Source organism: Sminthopsis crassicaudata, chromosome 3 (assembly GCF_048593235.1).
Source record: "Sminthopsis crassicaudata isolate SCR6 chromosome 3, ASM4859323v1, whole genome shotgun sequence".
NCBI lineage: Eukaryota > Metazoa > Chordata > Mammalia > Dasyuromorphia > Dasyuridae > Sminthopsis > Sminthopsis crassicaudata.
The window spans coordinates 77,864,634-77,886,962 of NC_133619.1; the positions used below are offsets into that span (position 1 = coordinate 77,864,634).

Here is a 22,329-nt window from a genome sequence, read left to right on the forward strand (position 1 = left end):
TATAGAAAAGAATGACTACTTATTGATTCCTTGTGGAAATCAAACCATTTTGATAGCACAACTAATTGTAACAATAATAATAATAAAAATATTACTATTTATAATCAAGTCAATTCTCCCTTATGAGCTTAAGATGACCTCACACTGAGCCTCCTGGGATACAATGAGGATTCTCAATTATCTTGGATTCCCTGAGAATCAACTTGTCACTGGCTAAAGATACATGCAAGAAGTTTCTGGTAGCTAATGACAAAAAGTCATGGAATCATTGCAAAAAAATAGAACTGAAGGAGTCCTTAGATATTATCTAGTTTTCCACCTTCATATGACAGATGGGAAAATTGAGACCTAGGGAGTCCAAATATTTCACAAGTGGTCACAGGGCTAAATTAAAAGAAGTTTGTTGAAACTTTCAATCAGTGCTGGAGAGGTCAAAAGAGACTTTATGGAAAATTATGTAGGATTGAAACTGGGTGGTGAAGGAGAGAGAGGATTTGGGTAAGCAGAAAGGAAAAGGAAGGGAATTCTTGGGAGGTGAATTAATATAACTGTAGGCCCTGAGACAGGAAGAGAAAGAGAGACTGTTGGGGGATATGGAGAGATGTTAGGGTAAAAAGAGAACGTGGCTATCCAATCTTCTTTATTTCAAATACACAAAATGCATAGTCAAGAATGGACACATGTGCACATCATAATTTTTAAAAGTACATCACCCACTTCTAGGGTTGGGTTGGTAAATGTTTAACAACCAGCTCTCTGAGACTGCAGAGAACACTTTTACATTTAATTGGGATTATTAACATTTATCCCAGTCACTTTCTTAAATTTAAACAATCAGCAAAATCATCAATTTAGCCACATTTTTTGGTAGCATTTGACAATGTGTAAATATTCATACAGAAAATTTAACAACCAGCTCTTGCAAACCTGTACAATTGGCTCCAGGGCACCCCTACCTACTTCCAAAAAGGATATGAACAGTATACAAAGTCAAAAAGAAAAGTGATATCAACAGAACAGTCAGGAATAGAAACAGAAATGGGACTGCTTAATGAGAGAGAGGAAGTAGATTTTAGCAGACACCTAAGATGAGCCAGTTATATACAGTTAATTCAAGCTTACAAATTTGTACTCTGGACATGTTAGCAATGTATGTGTAAAGCCCTATTCTTGGAGACTGAGGGAAATAAAAAAGAATGACTTAATTCTTACCCTAAAGGAGCTTACTACCTAGTATTAGAGAATACACATGTTCACAAACAGCTATTTCTTTTCTGTTCCATCACTCTGCCTTGTATCATTCCTTATGCCTAAAACACTCCCCTTCCATCCTTTAAGACCCACTTCAGGTTCTGCCTTCTCATCAAAAGTGATTTCTCCTTCCTATATTAGACACCATATGATTGCATAAGAAAACATAATTTGAAAATGAAAACTGACTGCAAATGAAATGTATTTTCTCATGTGGTACTACAGATCTGTGTATATTTTTAACTCCCTACTTTCTGCCTAGTAGACTATAAACCATTTCATCATGATCTCTGTATCACCTCTGGGTGCATCACGCTGTTGTATAAATATAACATAACAAATGTTGTCATTTTCTTGGGGTGGAAGAGAATCTGGATCTTTGATTTCAGAGTTTTCAAAGCTCCTGTTGAAAGGATTCTCTGTACTAACAGAAATCAGGACCTCTCTTTAGTCATCTTAGAGAGTTGCCCCCATAATCACTGTTCACATAGCAAATTTGTGTCAAAAGCAGGACTATGGAACAGGCTACAATCTAATGCCTCTCTTAAGTAGTTGTTGAATGAATGGAGACTTCTATCCAGTTGAAAGAGCTATAGGGAAGCAATATGGTTCAAAGAAAAGAATATGGACTTTGAAGTTAGAGGACTAGTGTCACACTGGGTAAATAATTTGCCCTGCCTGATCCTCAGTTTTGCCTTAAAATAGGAGAGTTGGATTCCAACCCTAAGTTTATGATTTTTTATTAGGAAGACCAAAGACCTTTATGCAACTTGCTCAAGAGAGAACCCCTGGGGCAAAAATCACAGACAATTTACTCTTACTTTACATATAATTCTAACAGGTTTAGTGATCTGATTTCTAAACCCACAGAGAGATTAGAAGCTACAAATTGCAAGGAGATTGCCAGAGAAATTATAACTGAGGGCCTGAAAGGGAGGAGACATGAGAAGCAAAGATAAAAATTCAAATAACATAGTTGTTGGTAGTCATTTCAACTTGAGCCAGACAGACCTGATGTATCACCACAGGCCCTGAAGCCATTCTATTACTGTTGCATATCATGAATTATATTTATAATTACAACCTTGAATCATCAAGAATAAGTTTAATACTGATTAATATCATCTGCTTAATAAGACAAAGAAGAATGTAACAGATTTCAGAACTATTTCCACCAAATACAGTTAAATTTTTTTAAATTTTGGCACTTAAAGATATAACCTCCAATTATGTGGAAAATTCACTTATGGAAATAGCTCCTTCACTAGCAGTGCTACATAAATAAAATGTTGTTGCTGTTGCTCCTTTTTCAGTTGTGTACTATTCTTTGTGATCTCATATGGGGTTTTTAGGACAGAGAACACTAAAGTGGTTTGCCCTTACCTTCTCCAGCTCATTTTACAGATGAAGAAAGGCAGGCAAACAGGATTAAGTGACTTACCCAAAGTCATAAAGCTAGTAAGTATCTGAGACAGGATTTGAACTCAGGAAGAGCTCTGACTCCAAGCCTGCAGTTCTATTGATTGTGCCAGCAAGCTGCCAACAAAATTCTACATTCTTTAATAATAAACCTTTATCAGAGCAAAGCATTTGTTCATATGTTATATGATGTTGTAGGGAATTATATTGTTTTACATAACTCAATATTGTTTTATATGTCATGGATCTTGTCTTACCAATTAGACTGTAGGTTGCTCAAGGGGAGAAGCCAAAAGTATCCAGTTTCCCAAATATGGCATAACTGTACTTAAAATAGTCTGGGATCTTTATAAATGCAAATTGCTTCTAAGCTTTGGACTTAGAAAATCCTCCCTTAAAGTCTTGCTGGTCTTAGGATGGTATATATGAATGCCTGTTAGTGCTTTCTCTTCTTTAAAAAATGGGTTTTCAGGACAATTACTTGGTTTAATAGATAGATCACCAGTCCTGAAGGCAGGAGGACCTGTGTTCAAATGTGACCTCAGACACTTAATACTTCCTAGTTGTGTGACCCTGGGCAAGTCATTTAAGCCCAATTACCTCAGGTAAAAAAAAAAGGGGGGGGGGTTTCAAGACATTCTACTGAAGTGTGTTACCTTTAAGAAGACCCAGAATCTTGAAAGATTTGGTTCTTTGTTCCTTGGTGGCCAATAGCTCTAGGGTATGACTAAAAGTGTGAAACTGTCTGTAGGATATGATGTAATCACTCATGAGTTAACTCTGTGTCATTTGTAGGTTGAGGATTTCTTTTTCTTCTCCTTTTTTTTTTTTTCCTTCTGTACATCTGACCATGTGTTTCCCTCCTCCCACCAACCTCTCCTAAAAAAATAATACTCAACCAATTGGGCGATGACTCAGCTGAAAAGCCTTTATCTGCCAAAGAAGCAAAACCATCACTGGCTGCACCACTGGGCATGAAGTCAGCTTCTCCCTGTTTGCCCAGTGTCTTGGGTACAGCCTGATATTCTGTCTATTCTGCCCCATCTCACCTCCTTAGACACTCTGGTTTCTGATTTCTACCCTAGGCCGCTGAACAGGTTAGAGAGAAGGGGAGGGGAACCCTCAGAAAACCAACCAGTGGTGGTGGCCATTGAATGCCATCACTCGGGCAAAGCTGAGGTTTCTGAATTCACTAACCGCTAGATTGCTCAAAGAATAAAATCTCTGTTCGAAAAAGCAAAAATCCACAAGTGGTGGTAAAACTCAGGGGATGACTAAGAAGTTAACTCCACAATAAGACCAAATTAGGTATTCATTTTCAAGTCACAAAACTTGTGGAGGAGTGAAAAGAGCACTGGCTCTGAAGTCAGGAGGACCTGAGTTCAATAGGATCTCACTTATCACTTACTAACTTACATGTGTATGTTTGTATTATATGTGTGTATGTATATTCCTTACATCAAGTTACTTTTCAAAGTAAAAAAAAAGTGTTAAAAGCATCAAAATCCCTCAGTTTCCTCATCTGTAAATTAAAAGAGGGGAAGGGAGGGATTTGAAAGTCAGATTTAAAAAAAAATGTTAAAAATAATTTTAACATGTAATGGGAGGGATAAAAAGATATATTTTAAATTTTTTAATTTTGAGCAATTACCAGACATTATGTTAAGGACTTTTTAAATTATTAGTTCATTTTATTCTCACAATATCTCTGGGAAGTAGGCACTATTATTATCTCCAATTTAAAGATGAGAAAACTGAGATAAACAGAGGTTGAGTAAGTTCCAGATGCTGAGTTAAGCATTTTTCAATTCTTAGTTCATTTTATCCTCACAACAATCCTGGGAAATAGGTACTATTATTATCCCCATTTTAAAGATGAGAAAAGCTGAGGTAAACAGAAGCTGAATAACTTATCAGGAGTCACTCAGCTAAGTAAGTGTCTGAGGGTAGATTTGAATTCAGGTCTTCTTGACTCCAGGCCAGGGGACACCCCTATGTTCTGCAGAGGAGACTGGGTCAGATACTCTCTAAGGTCCCTTCTGGCCCTAGACTGGTCCTAGATTACTGAGCTCTCTGCCTCAGTTTTTAGGATGCAAGTCCCCAGGGTGAAGGAAGACAATGGCTCACTGGCCACTGCTTTGAAAATAACCTTGGATAATCCTTTCAAAACAGGGAACAGTTCCCAGCTCACAGAGTAGTTGCTGGATTCAGTCCTATAGATGGAGCATAAGGAAATTGTGGAGAAAACATGATCTGAGCTCCTTCTCTTCAGCTAAAAAGGCTTAAAAAAAAACTATTAACTTCTTACTCGTTCGTATCTTCCCTCCCCCCATCTCACACATACACTATCGTTGCTTTGGTGTTGTTGCTGTGTCCTATCATCTGAAGGACAGTTCAGGCAACAGCATGGGTTCCAAGTTTTATTTTTGGAAGCATCAATCCTACAAGCACTAAGAACCAGACTCAGTCTGTAGCATGAACACAAAAGGGAAAGACAGAAGAAGCTGATTTCCTTTGATTTGAAGTGCCTTCTAAGCTTCCTTGGAACAGAGATGAAGACTAGAGGGAAAGAGGGAGGTGGGGAGAGAGGGAAAAGGTGGGGATAGAAGGAGATAGAGGCAGGAAAGAGAGAAAGAGAAGGAGTCACAGGAAAAAAAAGAAGGGAAAAGGAGAGAAGGAGAAAGGGAAAGAGAAAGACAGAAATAAGAAAGAGAGAAAGAGGGAAGAGAATGAGAGAACTAGAGGAGAGAAAAAGGAAAGAGAAGAGAAAGGGAGGAGAATAGAGAAAAGAAAGGAGGGAGAAAAGGAGGAGAGAAAAGGAGATAGAAACACAAGGGGGATGGGGAGAAAAAAGACAAACAAAGATGGGAGGGAGAGAGAAGGAGAGAGGCAGAGAGAGGGAGAAAGGGAGGGGGAGAAGAAAAGGAGGAGACACACACAAATACAGACAGACACACAGATTGAAAAACAAAGAGACAGAGAGAGAGAGAGAGAGACAGAGAGAGAGAGAGAGAGAGACAGAGAGAGAGAGAGAGAGAGAGAGAGAGAGACAGAGAGAGACAGAGAGACAGAGAGACAGAGAGACACAGAGAGAGAGAGAGACAGAGAGAGAGAGAGAGAGAGAGAGAGAGAGAGAGAGAGAGAGAACACCTTCCCAGACTTCAATTACAATAAATTATTCCTTTCATAATGAAGTAAAAAAAAAAAAAAAAGAGTGGGGGTAGAGCCAGTTTCTTCTGAATGCAAATGGTCAGCCAAAAGAATAGAAACTGAAAAAAAGGGAAGGTTTGAAAGAAACAGATGTGCCTCCCCAAATGGTAAAGATGAGAATACAAAAATGCATAGGGAGAGAAGGGAAGTTGGGGGGGGGAAGGGTGTAGATGGAACTTGAAAGGAATGAAGGATGTAATCAAATATCTGTTGCCAGGAATTTGAAATGACCCTTTCTGATCCCTTCCTGCCCAAATGGGTACCCAAGGAAAATAATATACCCAAATATGACCTCCTTCTGACCTCCCTGTACTTCTAGGTTCCATCAAACATGATCTGGGTTGGGGTAATGGAGAGAGGTTAGGGTGACAGAAGTAGAAAAAGAAAGAAGACTAGAAAGCCTGATAAATGGAAGATTAGTCACAATCTGTGTGCTCCCGCCAAACAAGCAACAGGAACAAATCAGTCCTGTATCTCCCTCCATTCTCTCAGCAAAGTGGTAAAATCAGTGCATGTCCCCATGGCTGGGCACCTGGGAGAAAAGAGGGAGAATTGGGGCCTTGAAAAGGGTCCCCATAGCAACATCATCCAGAAATCCTTGTGGACCATGCACCTGGAGCAGTGTGAGAACATGCTTATATAACCTTTCACGCTGCCCAATTGCTTTGTGCTAAGTTATTAGCTCCCAGATTTTTCCATGAGGAACTTGTGATTTCCCCCTATACCACTGATGCATAAACATTAGATGACCTCCTAGAGATTTAACTGAGAGCTCTGCTACCATCAGCAGAATAGATTTGAGCCCTCTGTAGAGGCAGAGGTGCTTACTCAAATTTCTCTGAACTCCATCAGCCCCTAGATCAGGTCCTTCTGAACTCCCATGTCATGCCCTGCTCATCTCATGAACTCCCGGTCAAAGAAACAAAGGCAACTGGCTCCCTCCGTTAGAGGTTCTGACAGGCTATTCTTCAGAGCTGATAGCAAATAAGAAACTTTTAAGTTGATGTGGAAAGATCCCAAGAAGCAAAAAAATACCTGAATTACCCTGAGTCATCTTTAGAATTGAAAGGGCCAAACTAGAAACTGGTTCCCCTGACATTAAATCTCAGGAGACCTCCAGCAATTCATCCTACCCCTCCAGTCCTTAGCAAAGAGTAAGTCTTGTTAGGGAAAACATCATGTCAGACACAAAATAGCCACAGGGAAAGAGTGACAATAATCCACTGAGTTACACAATATATTCTTCTTCAAGAGTGACCCATTTCACCCATTCACAGATCAAATTATGGGACTTGAGTGAAATCACTAGCAATAGCATAACCCATGTGGCGTCTTTGCATTTATCCATTTATGACTTCTCTTTTAATAACTTTTAAAACATGCCCTCAATGCTGGGCACAGAGTAGGGGCTCAAAAAAAAAAAGGCTTGGCTAATTAACTTACTTAAAAATGAAATTTTTCATTTAAAAAAAGTAGTTCCTTTTTTCCGAGAACTGGAAACTTTAGATGCCTCATGTGACGGAAAGTCAGGAGACCCAACTTCTAACCCTAGCTCTCTGAGGGTAAAGGCTGTTTTCTTCTTATCTTTGCATCTAACTGCCCTAAACAAGCTTTCAAGATAGTAGGTGCTTAATATATGCTTATTGAATTTATCTGAAAATGTGTTTTTTTTTTTTTAACAACATTGAGATCCCAACCATGATCTGATAATATATTTTTAAATGGAAAATTATCTTTTCAGTCTGAATGTGGAAACATAGCAAGCCAGAGTTTCTTAAAGAAAACTATAAATCTGTTTTTGTCCTGAACTTTCCAATAACTAGTTCCACAGACCCTGGAACTGATACTGGATGTCCAAAACACTCACAGAAACTGATGACTTCTAACAATCTAACATTATACTTTCTAGTCCCCATCCCAAAACATGAATAGAAGAAAGAATATGAATTAAATGGAATCTTCATGTGTGGATAACATAATATTGTTTATGACCCACTAAGGTAAAGATCTGGTTTTGGGAGGTCTCTCTGTACCCCAGAAGGTACACACTATCATGTCATTGGGTTAACTGGACCCTTCTGGTCCTGAAAGATAATGGCCTAAGGACATACGCTCTGGAGCCAAGGCTCACCATGGAGAATCAGGTTTCACGACTTATTGATCTCTTACATTATGGGATTCAGGTGGTGATGGTGGGATAAGAGGGGGTGGAATACTGTAGTTACTAAAAGGGAATTAGGCGACACTTACTTGCAGTCGTGTTTTTCAATCTCAAAGTGGGGGTTAAAGTTGAGGACAATCTTCTGGTTGGGTTCTGGAGCATAAACGATCCACTCACAGTTCTGGTGGGAGGGGTAGTCCTGGGGATAGCCAGGGGAGGTGATATAGCCAGCATCTTTGGAATTCAAACGCCCTCCGCAAGGTAGGCCTAAAAAGGAAGGCAAACATCAAGAGCTTCATGTAGGTGCTTTTTATTCCTCCCCCTGCTTTCCCTCTCTCCTTTCTCCTAGTGGCTGATTAAAAACTATTTTGCAGACCTTTTATGGCAGTACACAGAGCTGACCCACTTACTCATTCAGTGGGCAAGATTATTACAGCTCTTCTCTCCTTCCTACACCCGCTATGCATGTACACCCACGCCAAATGAAAATGTGCCAGGAAAGGACCGTAAATATTCCAATGAGACAACTTCTGATAACAGAAATGGGGAGCACAAACTTAAGCGCACCCCTTTTCTGAATCTGGCTTTGCTAGCCCTTTCTCTTTGCTCATCCAAGCGCTTCACCTCACTCTTTAACTCCAAATCCTTTATTTTCTCCAGCTTGGCACCAACCCACCCAACCGGTGTGAATTAAAGGCTCCAGATCATAATTGACCATCGTGGTTTTGAAGAGCTGTCCCACAAACAGCCTGGTAACAATTACAGCTAGGCAGGGAAGCACTTTCCAGCCCTGGGTTTAAGCAGACCCTTCCCTGGAGGGTGATTTTAGCTGCTGCTTCTTCTTCTTCTTACTTTTTTTTTTTTAAATAAGTAGAAAAAAATCCCCAAACATTTAATCTCAAATACACCACAAATTTGATTTATTATTTCATTACCCACCAAAAGGGAAAAAAAAAACCCTCTATGTTAGAGTACAGATTCCTTTCAAGTTCAGAATTTCCAGAAAGGTGCTTTGGGCTTATTTGATTTCTCACTTTTTCCCCTCCTCCTGTCCCTCCCAGCTTGGTCACCACAAGAGAGTGCTACTGCTACATTTAGTTTCAACCAACCACTTGAAAGGCAGCCGAAGCTCGGTCAGCTGACCATTCTTTCCCCTCCCCTGCCTGGCTGAACACTGATGGAGATGAACAGCTTCATGGGGGATGACCGAATGGGGAGTGGGGAATCTTCAAAGGAAGGAGAGGGGGATGATGGGAGAAGGCTTCTGTACTACCTCAGCCCAGTTGGATTGGTGACATTTGGGAATGAAATCCCATGGCACCTGGGGGTTTCCCAGGAAACATGGGATTTTCATTTAATATCTATAGCAGAACAGGAAGAAGACAGGAAAGTATGAGAACTATGGCAATAGTAAAAGGTCTCTTGGAGATTTTTCTTAGTTTTTTTGTGGGTTTTTTTCTTGCTTCTCTTAGCATCAATCATGCTTTAATATTGCCATCTGCATGAACCAGCATGGTCCTGTGAATTATGTATTATGCCTCAGCAGTCACCCAACAGGGCAGGATCTTTCTCCTGTGTTCACTCTTTCAGGGAGAGGGTCATGCATTTTTAACTCTACAGGTGCAGTTTACTATTCCCCATGTCTGTCGGTATTACTGTCTTCCATACCTCTGCTTTAGATTATCAGCCTGACAGGGCTTAATGCATAAAAGATGGGGCACACGGCATTGTTGCTGTGCTTAGGACCCAAAGCCAAGCAGTAGGCTTTTAACCGATTCACCTTGAGGGGTTCCAAAGTGAGAGGAGCACAGTGAGATCCTGAAATCTAATGGAGTCTGGTGCCATTTCCTCCTGAGCAGGAAAACAAAAGCGAGCCATTTCCTCTGAGCTAGCAGGGACACACCATCCTCTACCTAATGACTCGGCCCAAGAACACAAAGGCATGACCCCTTGAAGAGAGGCACAGATGAGACCATAAATGATCAATGGATTGAAAGGAGCCCATTCTTCTACAACCGACTCCTTGGGGGTATTCCAGGCGCCATAAACCATACTCTCAAGCAGGGCACCCAGCATAATTCAGAATAGTAAGACAGACTGTGTCCCACTGCTGCTAGCTAATGAATGGGAAGGAATCAGAAGGAGGAATGAGCCAGTTCCTTTGGGAAAGGCTTAGGTGTGGGAACTCTGAGCACCAGCTGCTCAATGAGTGGGGGAGAAGAGATCATTTTCTAGTATATACGGTCCCTGTGCCAGCTCCTTACAGAAATGATAGTCTTGCCATTCACCCACTGCAAATCATGGTCCTGGCCATCTACTTGCTTCCCTCCAATTAAGAGATGCCTCCTCACATTTATCGGGCATATTGTAAAGTTCTTTGCTCATAACTGTGGGAGTACGGGGTATGCTATCCATTCATTCACAGAGGAACTCAGAGAGCTCACATTTCCCTTACAGTTGCACAGCTGATAGGTGGCAGAGTCTGAATTTGAACTCAGATGTCCTGATAAAGACAGACTTCAGAGATTAATGGCAAGAAGACCAGTCTCAAGTTAGAAACCCTATATTTATATGCTAACTTTGTGTCACTCCCGTGTGATCATAATGCAAGTCACAACATGTTTCTGGGTCTCGATTGTTTCCTCTGGTAAAACAAGAACCTCTGAGATCCCTTACAGCTTCTTCATCCAGCTCATACACGGTACATTTTCCTTATGAACATTTATTTACACGCTATAAATCAGGGCTTGATTCATTGTTTTGTTGCCTAGACTTAAGAAACTAATAAAGAACATTTTAATAATTCAAATTTAAAAGTGTGTTTTGCATATTTTCCCCTGAAAGCCGGTTGTTAAACATTGCCAGCATACCCCATCTATATTTATAATCCCATAAACTCTCCTCCTCGATTCCAGAGATCTTTCTATTGTTGTTCATTTATTTTTAGTTGTATCTGACTCTTTGTGACCCCATTTGGAGTTTTTTTGGGAGGGCAGATATATTGGAGTGGTTTGCCATTTCCTTCTCCAGTTCATCTCACAGATGAGAAAACTGATGCAAACAGGTACCTAGGGTCACCCATCTGAGGTGAAATTTGAATTCAGGACTTCCCGACTCCAAGCTTGCCACTCTCCTGGGCCACCTAGCTGCCCCATCTTTTTCTTACATCTCTTTTATTAGGCAAACATCATGGTGTGTCCAGGCAGCATGGAGTATTTGGAGTTAGACTCATTGGGAAAATTTGATTTCAAATCCTAATTTAGACACTATCTATCTGTGTGATGGAGAATAAACCACTTAACTTCTCTTGGGCCTCATCTGTAAAATGAAGGAGTTAGAATCAATAATCCTTAAATTTCCTCCCAGCTTTCAACTTAAATTCTGCTATGCTACCAAATGCAAGGCTGTGCATCAGGAATACAAAGACTGGAATAAAACTCAATTTCTTTCCCTTAAGGAGTTTCCAGATTGTTGGGCGGGAGGGGGTTGAGAAGCAGGGAGGGAGCATGAAACATATGCACAGATATTTATAATAGGAACTAGAATGGAAAAGAAATTTCCTTGGAGAGATCAAACAGTGTAGCACAAGAGATTTGGCGGACTAGGGATGGAGATCGTTTCTAGAGAGGGGCACGAGCTTTAGAGATCTAATGTTTAAAGGTCTCTCCATTCCTCTTGATTTCCTCCCTCCTCCCAAACACTCTAGAAGAACATCCTTCTCTCCCATGGGTCATGCACACAGAAAAGTTAGCTATAATGACAGGAAACTTCCTCATAGGAAGTTTTTATTTCTCATCCACACTGGGGAGCAATCATTTCCTCAGCTTCAGATTTGGCCACCAAAAACTGAACTATTTTTATCCTGAGGCAGGAATACAGCATTTTCTGTTGTTTCCCAGAAACTCATTGCTTAACCCAAACAAGAGAAGCAACCAGCCTTTTTCTGCCTTTACTTTTGCTGAATAAAAGACACTCATAAAAATATTTGAGAATTTAAAAACATCTGTTTTAGTTCCATGGGCTGAAGTTACTCAACACACAAACATTTATAAATGCAGATTTTTGTTTGGATATCTCTCTCTGAGACACACACACACACATGCACACAAATAAAGATATTGAACAGTCATCAGTTACATATACATATTAGCAATTCACACATCCCTCTTGTACACAAGTTCTCACCCTCACATAAAATATCGCACATCATTTGCACAGACATACATCCCATAAAGATAAATATTGGAGTTTCAGCCTGTATTTTTCTTGGAAAGAGATGAACTCTTGAAATAAAGAAGTAAAGACTGAAAAGAAAACACCCTCAATCCCTTTTACTTGCATACTCTCATTCGGAATCCATCCCACATCTCCCATCCTTTCCATTTTCAGGTACTTTGCTGCTAAAATACATATAAAGCCATAGCAGACACTTAAAAGCAATCACTTTTCAAAAGTTGCATCATCTCAAGCCTTTGTAGCTTTTATCACTTTTGAAAATGGCCCAAGAAATATCAAAGCAAAGAATTACAACCCAAAAGAACCCCTTGGGAAAGCCACTCTCCATAGTACCATCTCCATTCCAAAGTCATGGAGTTGCTACAATGTGAACTACTCGATCTTTGTCAGTTAAACAACAGACTTCGTTCCACAACCATTTAATGAGTACTCTTCATCTAAGATACATTCATTCCCCTAAAAAAGAATGACAAAATCCTGGATTAACCAAAGGAGTTGTATCTGAAGGTGGTGGGCTGGACCGGGTAAATTCTCAAGAGCCTAATCAATCCCATGATACCATGCTTATATCATCATGCTTACAAGAAGTATAATTAAGCTAATTTAGGAGTAAAATCAAGGCATTAATTGGTTTCCTGTTCAAGTCAAGACTTGGATGTTAGGTAGGGTCAGAAGCAGGCTGGAGTGATGGAGAATGATTAAAAACCAAATCATCTTTGTCTGTTTCCCACAACCCTTATAACACTGGATCAATTAGCTTTTCTGGGCCTCTTCACCTGTAAAAAACATTTTTTGGACTAAAGGACATCAATGGTCCATTTAAAGAGACATTATCATGTTTTTATTTGCTTGTTGAGTAATAGAGCAAAGTTTATTTAAAACAGTACAGCTTGCCCACAGTGAAGTATGGTTTTTAAAACAACAGTGGTTTCTGGATCTAGAACTGCCATTAATTAGTTGTTCGACTTTGAATATTTCATCTTTCTGGACCTTAGTTTTCTCCTTTGAAACAGAGGAAGTTGTGTACAAATGGGGGGGGGGGGGTGTAAATGAGCTGATTTCTTTGCCCTCCTCTAGTACTCTATTATGTTGAAACCTGGTTTCAAGTCTCAGATTTAATGCTTGCCAGCTATTTATAAAGCGGTCATATGTTCTCTTACTTCATTTTTTCATCTGTAAAATGGGTGTGTTAAAAAATACTTATACCACCTACCTCATAGTCTTGTTGAGAGGATCAAATAGTACTATATAAGTGGGAATTATAGTAATTACTACTGGCCTCTGACTAATGACTTAAGGCAACTGTAAACTGTCGGAGCCCCAGGGTTCATAAATGATCACAGGATCATCCATCTGGATTTAGAAGGGACCTGAGAGGCCATCAGATTCAACCTCATTTTTATGGATGAGAAAAAAGTCCCAGGAAGATTAAGTTAGGGGACTTGTCCAGAGTTACACAGAAAGTGTCAGAGGCAAAAAAAAAGAAAGTCAGGTAAATTGGTAAAGTTGAATTATAGCGGGGAAAAAAGAAAAGTCATTATTTGGAGCCAAACCCCAAAGAAGGTATAAGGAGAAGGGCGTTATAGTTCTTCTATTATTTTCCAAAGAGGTTTAGTTATTTCATCTGTTCTTTATTTGGCATTTTGAGAAACTAACAAACAAAAAAGAATGCTCTGTTATTCTATACATGAAACTCCTGGAGTTCCATACACTGCAAGCAAAAGAGGCACATTTAAACCACAGACCTAAAAGTGTTTTGTTTTGTTTTGTTTTGTTTTCAGAGAAAGGCAGAAGAATAAAAAAAATTGAAGTATAAAAACCACAAGCAAATGGAACCAGAGAATGTTTCCCAGAAACCATACTTATTGAATTGAACAGACCTCAGAGGGCATCTACTCCAGTCTACATATTTTACAGATGAGGAAACTGAGGTCCACAAACATGAAGTAATTTGTCTAAATAATTAGTGATAGTATTTAAATTGAGGTCTCTAAATCTAGGACTCTATCCATTCACTGGTCAGCATCTAAAAATATTTGAAATGTTTCAATGAAACTAATAAAACAACATTTAACAGGGATCAATGTAAGATTATACTTGCGTTCCAAAAATCCATCTGATAAATGCAAGTTAGGGGAGTTAAGGCTAGGTTATAGTTTATCAGGGGTAGGGTGGAGAAGCAAATATTTCCTGGTTTTGCAAAACTGAAAAAGGGATTCAGAAATTCATCCTTTACATACTCCTTGAAAATCATATATGTTGCCTACTTGAGGAAAAAAGGAAGTACATCTTACATCTGTCAGCATCCAAACTTTTAAGGACCAAAACAAGAACAATGAAGCTGAAGACTGATGATCATTCCACTGCATATTAGTAGAAAGGCAAAATGGTTCCCTCACTCTTGCATTAGAAAGAAAAAAAAATAAATAGGGTTAAAATTCATGGTCCAACCCTTTGGCAAGCCATATGGGATAGTGGGGCATGGAGTGGATACAGTGTACCACTAGACCCAGGCTAATCACCTGAACTCTGAAAAATGAGAGGGGTTGAATAGAGGAACTCCGAGGTGACTTGTAGCTCAAATATTTTTTACTTGGTGAGGAAATAAACCCGAGTCAATAAAACAGATAGTTTTAAAAGTCACTAAAGCCTCCATGATGCAGAACACATTTATTCAAAGTGTCACACTTGTTTGACTTGTGCTTCTGTGATAAAAATTTCCTAGACTTTTATGATGAACAGAGAAGAGCTCTGTCTTAGATTATGAGGAGCTCAAGTATCTTTTTTCACTCCAACCCTGCACGCTGTTGCATATTTATATGTCTTATGGATACATATTTCTGCGTGGAACATGTCACACAGAGAAATATACTGAAAGAAAACCCAGAAAGCTTCTTCAAATCCCAACCCAGCTCATCTAAGTCCTTTGCTCAGGGTTTAACCAAATTTTACCCAATAACCCTGGATAAGCTGATTTTTGGAGTCATTTCTGGGATCTGAAGTGGGATTTGGTTTTATTCAAAGTGACTTCAGCCTGTCACAAGACAGTCTCATAAAATCTGTGTCTTGGCTTAAGCTAGAAAGAAATGAGCCAATCCATCAGCCCAGGAATGCAGCCGTTTGACCACTTCCTAAGGCAACTGGGAAGGGATGCAATCTATTCAATTTATAGTTCAGGGTGGCAGTGAATGATGAACTCCTGAAAAGGCAGCAAATGGAAATCCTTGTGAACTTTTGCAGAGATAAAGTTCAAAATCTGAATAAAAGAATTTTAGGGGGAGAAAGGGAAGAAAGGAGAAAACTAGCTGGCACATGCCTGTGAGTGTGGAGAGATGGGAAGAGATGGGGTGAGAACAAAGCAAATTCTCTCTTCTCAAATTTTTCTAATAAATGCTCCTAAAAAAAGATTTGGAAATGGCATCTTGAAATAGGGCTATTAAAAACCTCTTTCTCCCCCCATCAAAATGCTAAAAAGAAAAAAATCATCATTTAATTTTTGAAATGTATCTTTGATGAGATTTCCTTTTCTGACCTCACATAATACCACCTGGGGTAACCTTGTTATTTGTCATCTTATATCATAAACAAATGCAATTCCAATAGGGCAGCCAATATAATATCATTAGTTTATATTTATGTCCACTTTCCCCCCGGTCCTTACTGCAAATGTAATTCTGGTGCCCGTAGTGGTAGATCTGGGATTACAAACCCTGACTATTTCAGCAGACCTTGGGGGAGGGGAGAAAGAAATTGCTGCATTTATACTTTCAGATCAAGGGGAATGCACCATTTTTTAAAATTTTCAGAATCTGAAATAATATGAAGGAACAGAAAACATTTTTATGACAAATTATCCCATTTTAATTTTTTTTTCTAATGATCCCAGATGCCAAAGAAATCTGAGAGCAAGGTTTACTATCCCCCCACCCCACACCGAGCTTTTCTCTCTTATCCCTAACAACTTCACAACCGCACAGGTGCTATGAAAGGCAAACCTTTACATGGTTTGTGACATAGTAAATAAATTACCCAAATTGAGTCACAAAATGGACTTCAAAGGCTGAGATCCTTTTTAACCGGTATAGGCAAATAAGTCATTGACTCAAAGTGCAAGGGGGTGGGGGATGGAGAAGGAAAAAAATCAGAGGATCTGGGTTCAAATTGAGTTCTATGAATTATTACTTGTATGACCGTGAGCAAGTCATTTGACCTCTGAGCCCTGGCTTTCTCAAAAATGAAAGAGTTGGACCCTATGATGTCTAAGCTTTCTTGAAGCCATAAATTTACAACCTAAGTGATTCAAGAGGCAGCTGGGGCTGCCTAGGAATCAGGAGACCTTCCTCTGCCACTAACTGGCTATGGACTGTGACCTTGGGCAAAACACTTAACCCTTCTAGACCTCCATAAGAATGAGAGGCTTGGCTAAAATAACTCCAAGGTCCCTTCCAATTCTAATAAGCTATATGAATTTCTGACCAGAGTTAACAGGAAGCCTCTACACTAAGTAAAACCAGCTTTCTGAAGGTCAGAAGCTATTTAAATTCTTTAATTGTATTGATTAAATGAAATTATTAAATCAACATTTGCTTGTGGGGGTTTTGTCCATCCCCCCCCTTAAAGCTTTAAGTGTATAGTCAGTAGTTTTAGGATGCCACATACAGGCAAACTAATAGACCAAACAGCACTAAAAGGGTGTGCTTGCAATTGATTTTTCCCTTGCTCTGTCCCCTCTCCTCCCTCCTTCTATTTCATCCCCTTCTGCCCTCCCCCCATGCCTTTCAGGCACATCTGTTTTATTTTCTCCTTTATCAAAACAATTATTGCTACAATTCCATCCAGTAAATTGCAGCCGCCTTTATCCTCTTTTACAGGGCAAGTAAGTAGAAGCTTCAGGACTTGCCAATAAGCAAGATCATTAGTTATCGAAGGATCTTTTGAAGCAGAGAGCAGGTTGTTACCAGGGCCTTACTTGGAGCATTTAGCATTATGCTGTCCAGCAGCTCTAGCAACTTCATCCCACAGTGGAGATGTTTCCTATTGTCATTTTTGCCCACTTTTTTTTTCCCTTCTGGATTAGATCATGACTCTTTTATGAAGACCCAGGGGGAGATGGGATTATTAAGAGTCTTGCTGGGTAAAAACTATTTTGTCTTTATGACGACTTTCTTGAGTTAAGCAGTGGAGAGGCCTTAATACCAGAATTGAAGTTATTAAATATTCTTGGAAGTGCCTTTAAATATAGTGTTGCCTGCTGAGAATACTTTCAGTGAGGAAGGACAGAAAGATCAGGGAGAAAGGAAGGGGGAAAATTGAAAAGGAAACTGGAGAGAATAGAAGGAAAATAAAGTAAGAAAGAAGAGAGTAGAAGGTAATCATGTTGGTTCTCTAGAAGAATCTGAAAGTAGTCAAACAGAGAGGTATCATATTTCCCTGAAGAAAGTCTACTAAGTGTAACTTGAAATGAAAGGAACTGTTGGATCAGTGGACAAGTTAAAGTGTGTATATATTTCTCATAGAACCTGATAAAAGCTAGGAGATCTTTACTCTTTGGTGTACAAAATGTATCTCAAGAGTTCTGTGTGTTTGTTCTGTGTATCTATGAATGAATCCCTTTCAGGCTGCTTTTTAAAATATGAAGGTGTTAATAGAAAAACTGGGGAGTTATCAAAAAGTCTGAGATGCCCTAAGAAGTCAGATACCTCTGGTTCTTGGTAATTAGCCCCCAGATTAAACAGCAGGCTTGATTGATTGGGACTGGGTAAGACAATTACTTTGTCATTTTTGAAAATCCCCTTTGCTTTATTCTTAGTCCAATAATCCCCATGTATGGCTGAAGAGAATAGTCTCCAAAGCCTAGAGGTGTGGTAGACTGGAAGCATTTAACACCTTCCCTATCCCTCAATGCTGCAGGCTTTCCCTGTAATCCTGTCCCTCTTTCCTGTGTTTTGGAAACCCAGTGGGGATATGTCTGTGTCAGCAACCACATGTCACAACAAACAGAGGTTTTAGGCAAACTCCCATTTTCCTCCCCTTTCTCTCAACCCCGCTATCTGTATAATAAATGCCCAATTTCTTATTGTTCTACTGGATAGGAGCACATTTTTTCAGATATGTGGGATTTATTTTTATAGCACAGCTGGTCTGCCAAAGGTCACATAATTTGGCAATGTTCCCAGTGGTTAAAAATTAATTTCTCCTTATTAATACAACCAAGGTCCCATAGGATAGGATCCCAGCCTTATCTGAACTTGACAGCTTCCTAAACCCTTAGAAGGATGCTTTCTCCTGCCCAGCTATCTGTGCTACAAGGCCACGGTGTCCTGGAATCCAACCCCCGGAATCCGGTTAGGTAAGCAAGCTAGCAAGGCCTTGGAACTCGAAAGACTGACAAACTTCTCAAAACTGTCTAAGAGGGTTTCAAAGACTCACTTTCCACACACTTGTCACCCAAGAGATTCAAAACTGACCTGGTGGATTGTCCAAAACATGAACACCCTACCTGGAACAGATTTTTAAAGTATTGAACAAAAGATGACTTGGGGGATAAAAATAAGCAAACAAACAAAACCCATTGCCTCTCCAGCTATATGCTGCTTCTGCGGCTGCAGCTGCAAGGATTTTCCTGGACCAGATCATGTTTACCTTTTCATTAAAGCTTGAAAAACAAACCAAGACAAGCATTTTCAAGATGTCACCAATGGATACTTAACCTTACTACGCTTGGAAAACACCTTCTTGCCAGAAAGCAAAGGTTAACAGAACTTTAAAAAGTGTCCACATTTTCAAAAATTGGAAGATTCCGTCTATGTTACTGGAATAATTTCTACACAAGTCTAGGGTCAGGTTGGGGAGTTTGTGTTTTAAAACAACCTGGTTTAGTCAATATTATTCTTGAGTTAAAAAGTTAGAATTTTCCCACATTTGTGTCAGTTAAAAAAAAAAAAAACCCAACAACAACTCTATTTGTACTGAGCTGTTAGAAGAAGATGAAAAACAGCGGTGGAGTCATCAGAATTCTGTTCCAGGGTTTTTCCCCCCTTCACTCACTAACCCCCTCTTCAAATGGTTTATCTTAATTGGTAGCTCTTTACATGTAAATTGGTCTTTCGCTACCGGCCTTTTACATTTCCCAGGAAGAAGGTTCGTTCGGATTTAGATTTAGAGCTGGTAGGGACCTTAGAGATTCTCTAGTCCAACCCCCTCGTTTTAGAGGAGGAAAATGAGGTCCCAAAGGTTAACTGGTCTGACCAAGGTTACAGACAATAAGGAACACGGAGGCAGACTTCAAACTCGAGTCTTTCGCCTGGAAATCCAGTGCTCCTTCTCCTTTAGGCACTATGCCGGCCTATTCTTTCTGCTCCAGAAGGGTTCGGCTACGTGGGGTATCACACTGTTGTGCCTTTCAAAGTGAAAAACTAGAAACAAGCGTCATTTGGTGTATAGTAAGCATGTAGCTTCCCGTCTCTGGATAGCACAGGTTCAGGTCCCAGCAGGGGTAGCGCTGCCTTTCATTCTTACAAGGTAGCTTAATTGAGTGCTGTGTAGCTAAATGTTTGAAGGCCCCGTGGATAAGATCTTGAAAAAAAAAAAAAAAATCAAAGCCCTTAGTGCTGCCTGGACATTAACAATTCCATGCAGCACATTTTGTAACAAGCGAGGGCCTGCCCCCTGATGCCCTTGGACTGAAAAAGCTCTCCCTCTCCCCAATGTTTTCTCCCCTCCCCGCCCCCGCCCCCATCCCCACTAAACCCCGCCGGCCAGGTTTCAGTTTTGCAATGCGTCCCGTTACCAACGGGCGGCGGCATCTTTTCAATCCCAGGTGGCTGCTTATCAGTCAATGTTTATTGGGTATCCACAGGATGTGTGTGTAGCTGGAAACTACAGAACACAGAAAAAGACTGCGTCCCTGCCAGTTGACACTCCCGATTCTAGGAGCTTACAACCTTGCCTTAGGCGAAAAGGAGCTACATGAATTATTATTACGGCTCATGGCCACTGCAGTTTTTGGAAGGACATGCCATATGGGAGAGCCTTCCAAACATAAGTTTATACGCAGAAACACGGCATTTTGTTAGTTCTTTTTTAAATGGAGTTTTGCTCAATCCAAGGCCTCTTTCTATTCCAACTACAGCTTTTACACCTCTGCTCTGATCTTATAGCCCAGACAAGTTGTTGAATTCATATCACATCAGGTTCCCCGCCCTCCACCCGAAATAGTGTCTTAAACCAAACATGCAGGATTGAAAACTTCACAGATAAGGTCTGGCAGCTGAGATTGGTCATGGGGCTAGGGGTTTGGGGGAGGGGGGAAAACCCTGAATCATTGTTTCTAGCCTGATCCATAGGGGGAGTCAGAAAAAGTTGCTAACGCCTGATGGATGACGCCGGGTTAGCTAAATCCACTACCCCACAGATGAGGGCTGAAACCAGCAGAGGTGGCTTTCAGTGGCCAAGAGCAGCGCAGGGCTGGCCAGCGCTCGGGGGCCCAACCCCTCGGTCCACAGCGGAGGGCGCTGGATGGCTGAGAGGGTGGGGCGAGCCGCGGGTTACAGGGAGGATTTGCCAGTATTGTAAATTGAGACTTCCAGGGCTCCCCCCGCGATTCACCAGCGAGAAACTGGGTTCTTGGGAACGGGAGGGGTCTGCGATACTGAAGTACAAAAACTGGTCTCCGCCCCGGTGGCCACTGACGACCCTGGGAAGCTAGCGGGAATCCCCGGGCACAGTCAACACTGCCTCGGGCTGCGCAGGGCCAGGCGCTTGGTACGGGTGGGAGAGACTGTGGAGGAGCTCTCAGATCTAGGCGAGGGGCGAGTAAGGGCAGCCGCTTAATCCCAACTCGCCCAGCCTCTATTAACATGTTGGTATTAAAAAGGAATCAATCAGTTCAAATGAAGCATTAGCCGTGAATTTCTTCCTCCCGCGGAAAAGCCCGTGCGAGACGGAGGACGGGGAGGGGAGGGGGATGGAGGAAACTCATTTGCAACTGCAATTGCTTCTCCGGAGGAAAACTGCGGCTAGGACTTTAACTTTCTGGCCCCGGGCCGCAGCCGGGAGATGCCGAGAGCTTCTCCCCGGGAGTGTCGCGGGTCCCTGGGAGGCGGGGGTGGGGCGCAGGGCTGAACTGGAGCTGGCTGCGGCCAAACTCCCCCGGGCTGATTTCTCCCGGGTTTGTGCTGGCGTTTTGCTTTCGCTGGGAATATTTTTTGCCTAATAGAATGTTTATGGATCGCTTGGCTAGGTTTCTGCGGTGCGGCCCAAACAAATCGATGCAGGCTCCGTCAAAGGGTGGGGGTGGGGGGAGAGGAAGAGACGAAAGGGAGGGCAGCCCGGAAGGCTGGGGAGGGGGGCACAACCTCTCGACCACGTTTATTCCCAACGGCGTGTTTTCACCTGTTAAACAGCAGTGGGCTCAGGAGCTGGGTACCTAGCCTCGCTGCAAGTTCTACGCATTCCTGCAGCTTAGTTCCTCTCCTTCCCATCTCGCGTTTTCCAGCCGCCTGGGTGATTGCAGCCCCTACAGCCCCTATTTCCCACTCCGCAGAACAGCAGGCTGGTTGGCCTCCTCCCTCCCTCCCTTCCCTCGAAGACCCGGGGCTCCCGCATAGGCGGCTCCCCGACTCCAGCGGGCGCAGCGCGGCGCTAAATTGGCGCATAGCGTAGTGCAGTGCGGGGGGCGTCCGCGGCTTGGGACTCGGGCTTGGCTAAGACAATGCGGTTCGAGCGTTCCCGAGCCCGGGAGGCGGAGGAAGGCCAAGCAGAAGGGGCTTTGGATTCTGCGCTTCTGGCGAGGGGCTCGGAGCCGAAGCAGAGGGGATGGAGGGGACGAGCTGGAGAAGAGCGGAAGACCGGTTGCATCAAACCGCTCCTCGCAGCCTCAGGAGCACTTTCCTTGACTAAGACGCCCAAGTCTCTCGGAAGGAGCTGTTAGCGGGTTAAGTTTTAAACAATCTCACGCCAGCTCTCATTCCTCTTCCTTTTCTCTCCTTCCCCCAACCCGCTCCCCATTTCCATTCTTCTCGGAAATGGTTACCCAGCGGCGGCATGAACAC

At 41.6% G+C, this 22,329-nt stretch overlaps 1 protein-coding gene across 4 annotated transcripts in view; it reads right to left on the minus strand.

Annotated features, from left to right (window-relative positions):
• Window positions 1–22,329, minus strand: part of NRP2 (neuropilin 2) — a 142,633-nt gene that overhangs the window by 117,060 nt on the left and 3,244 nt on the right. For all 4 annotated transcript variants that reach the window (XM_074298952.1, XM_074298950.1, XM_074298954.1 and 1 more), the window contains exon 2: window positions 8,131–8,308. In XM_074298952.1, coding sequence (XP_074155053.1) covers window positions 8,131–8,308 — 178 coding nt within the window. The remainder of the gene's footprint in view (window positions 1–8,130; window positions 8,309–22,329) is intronic.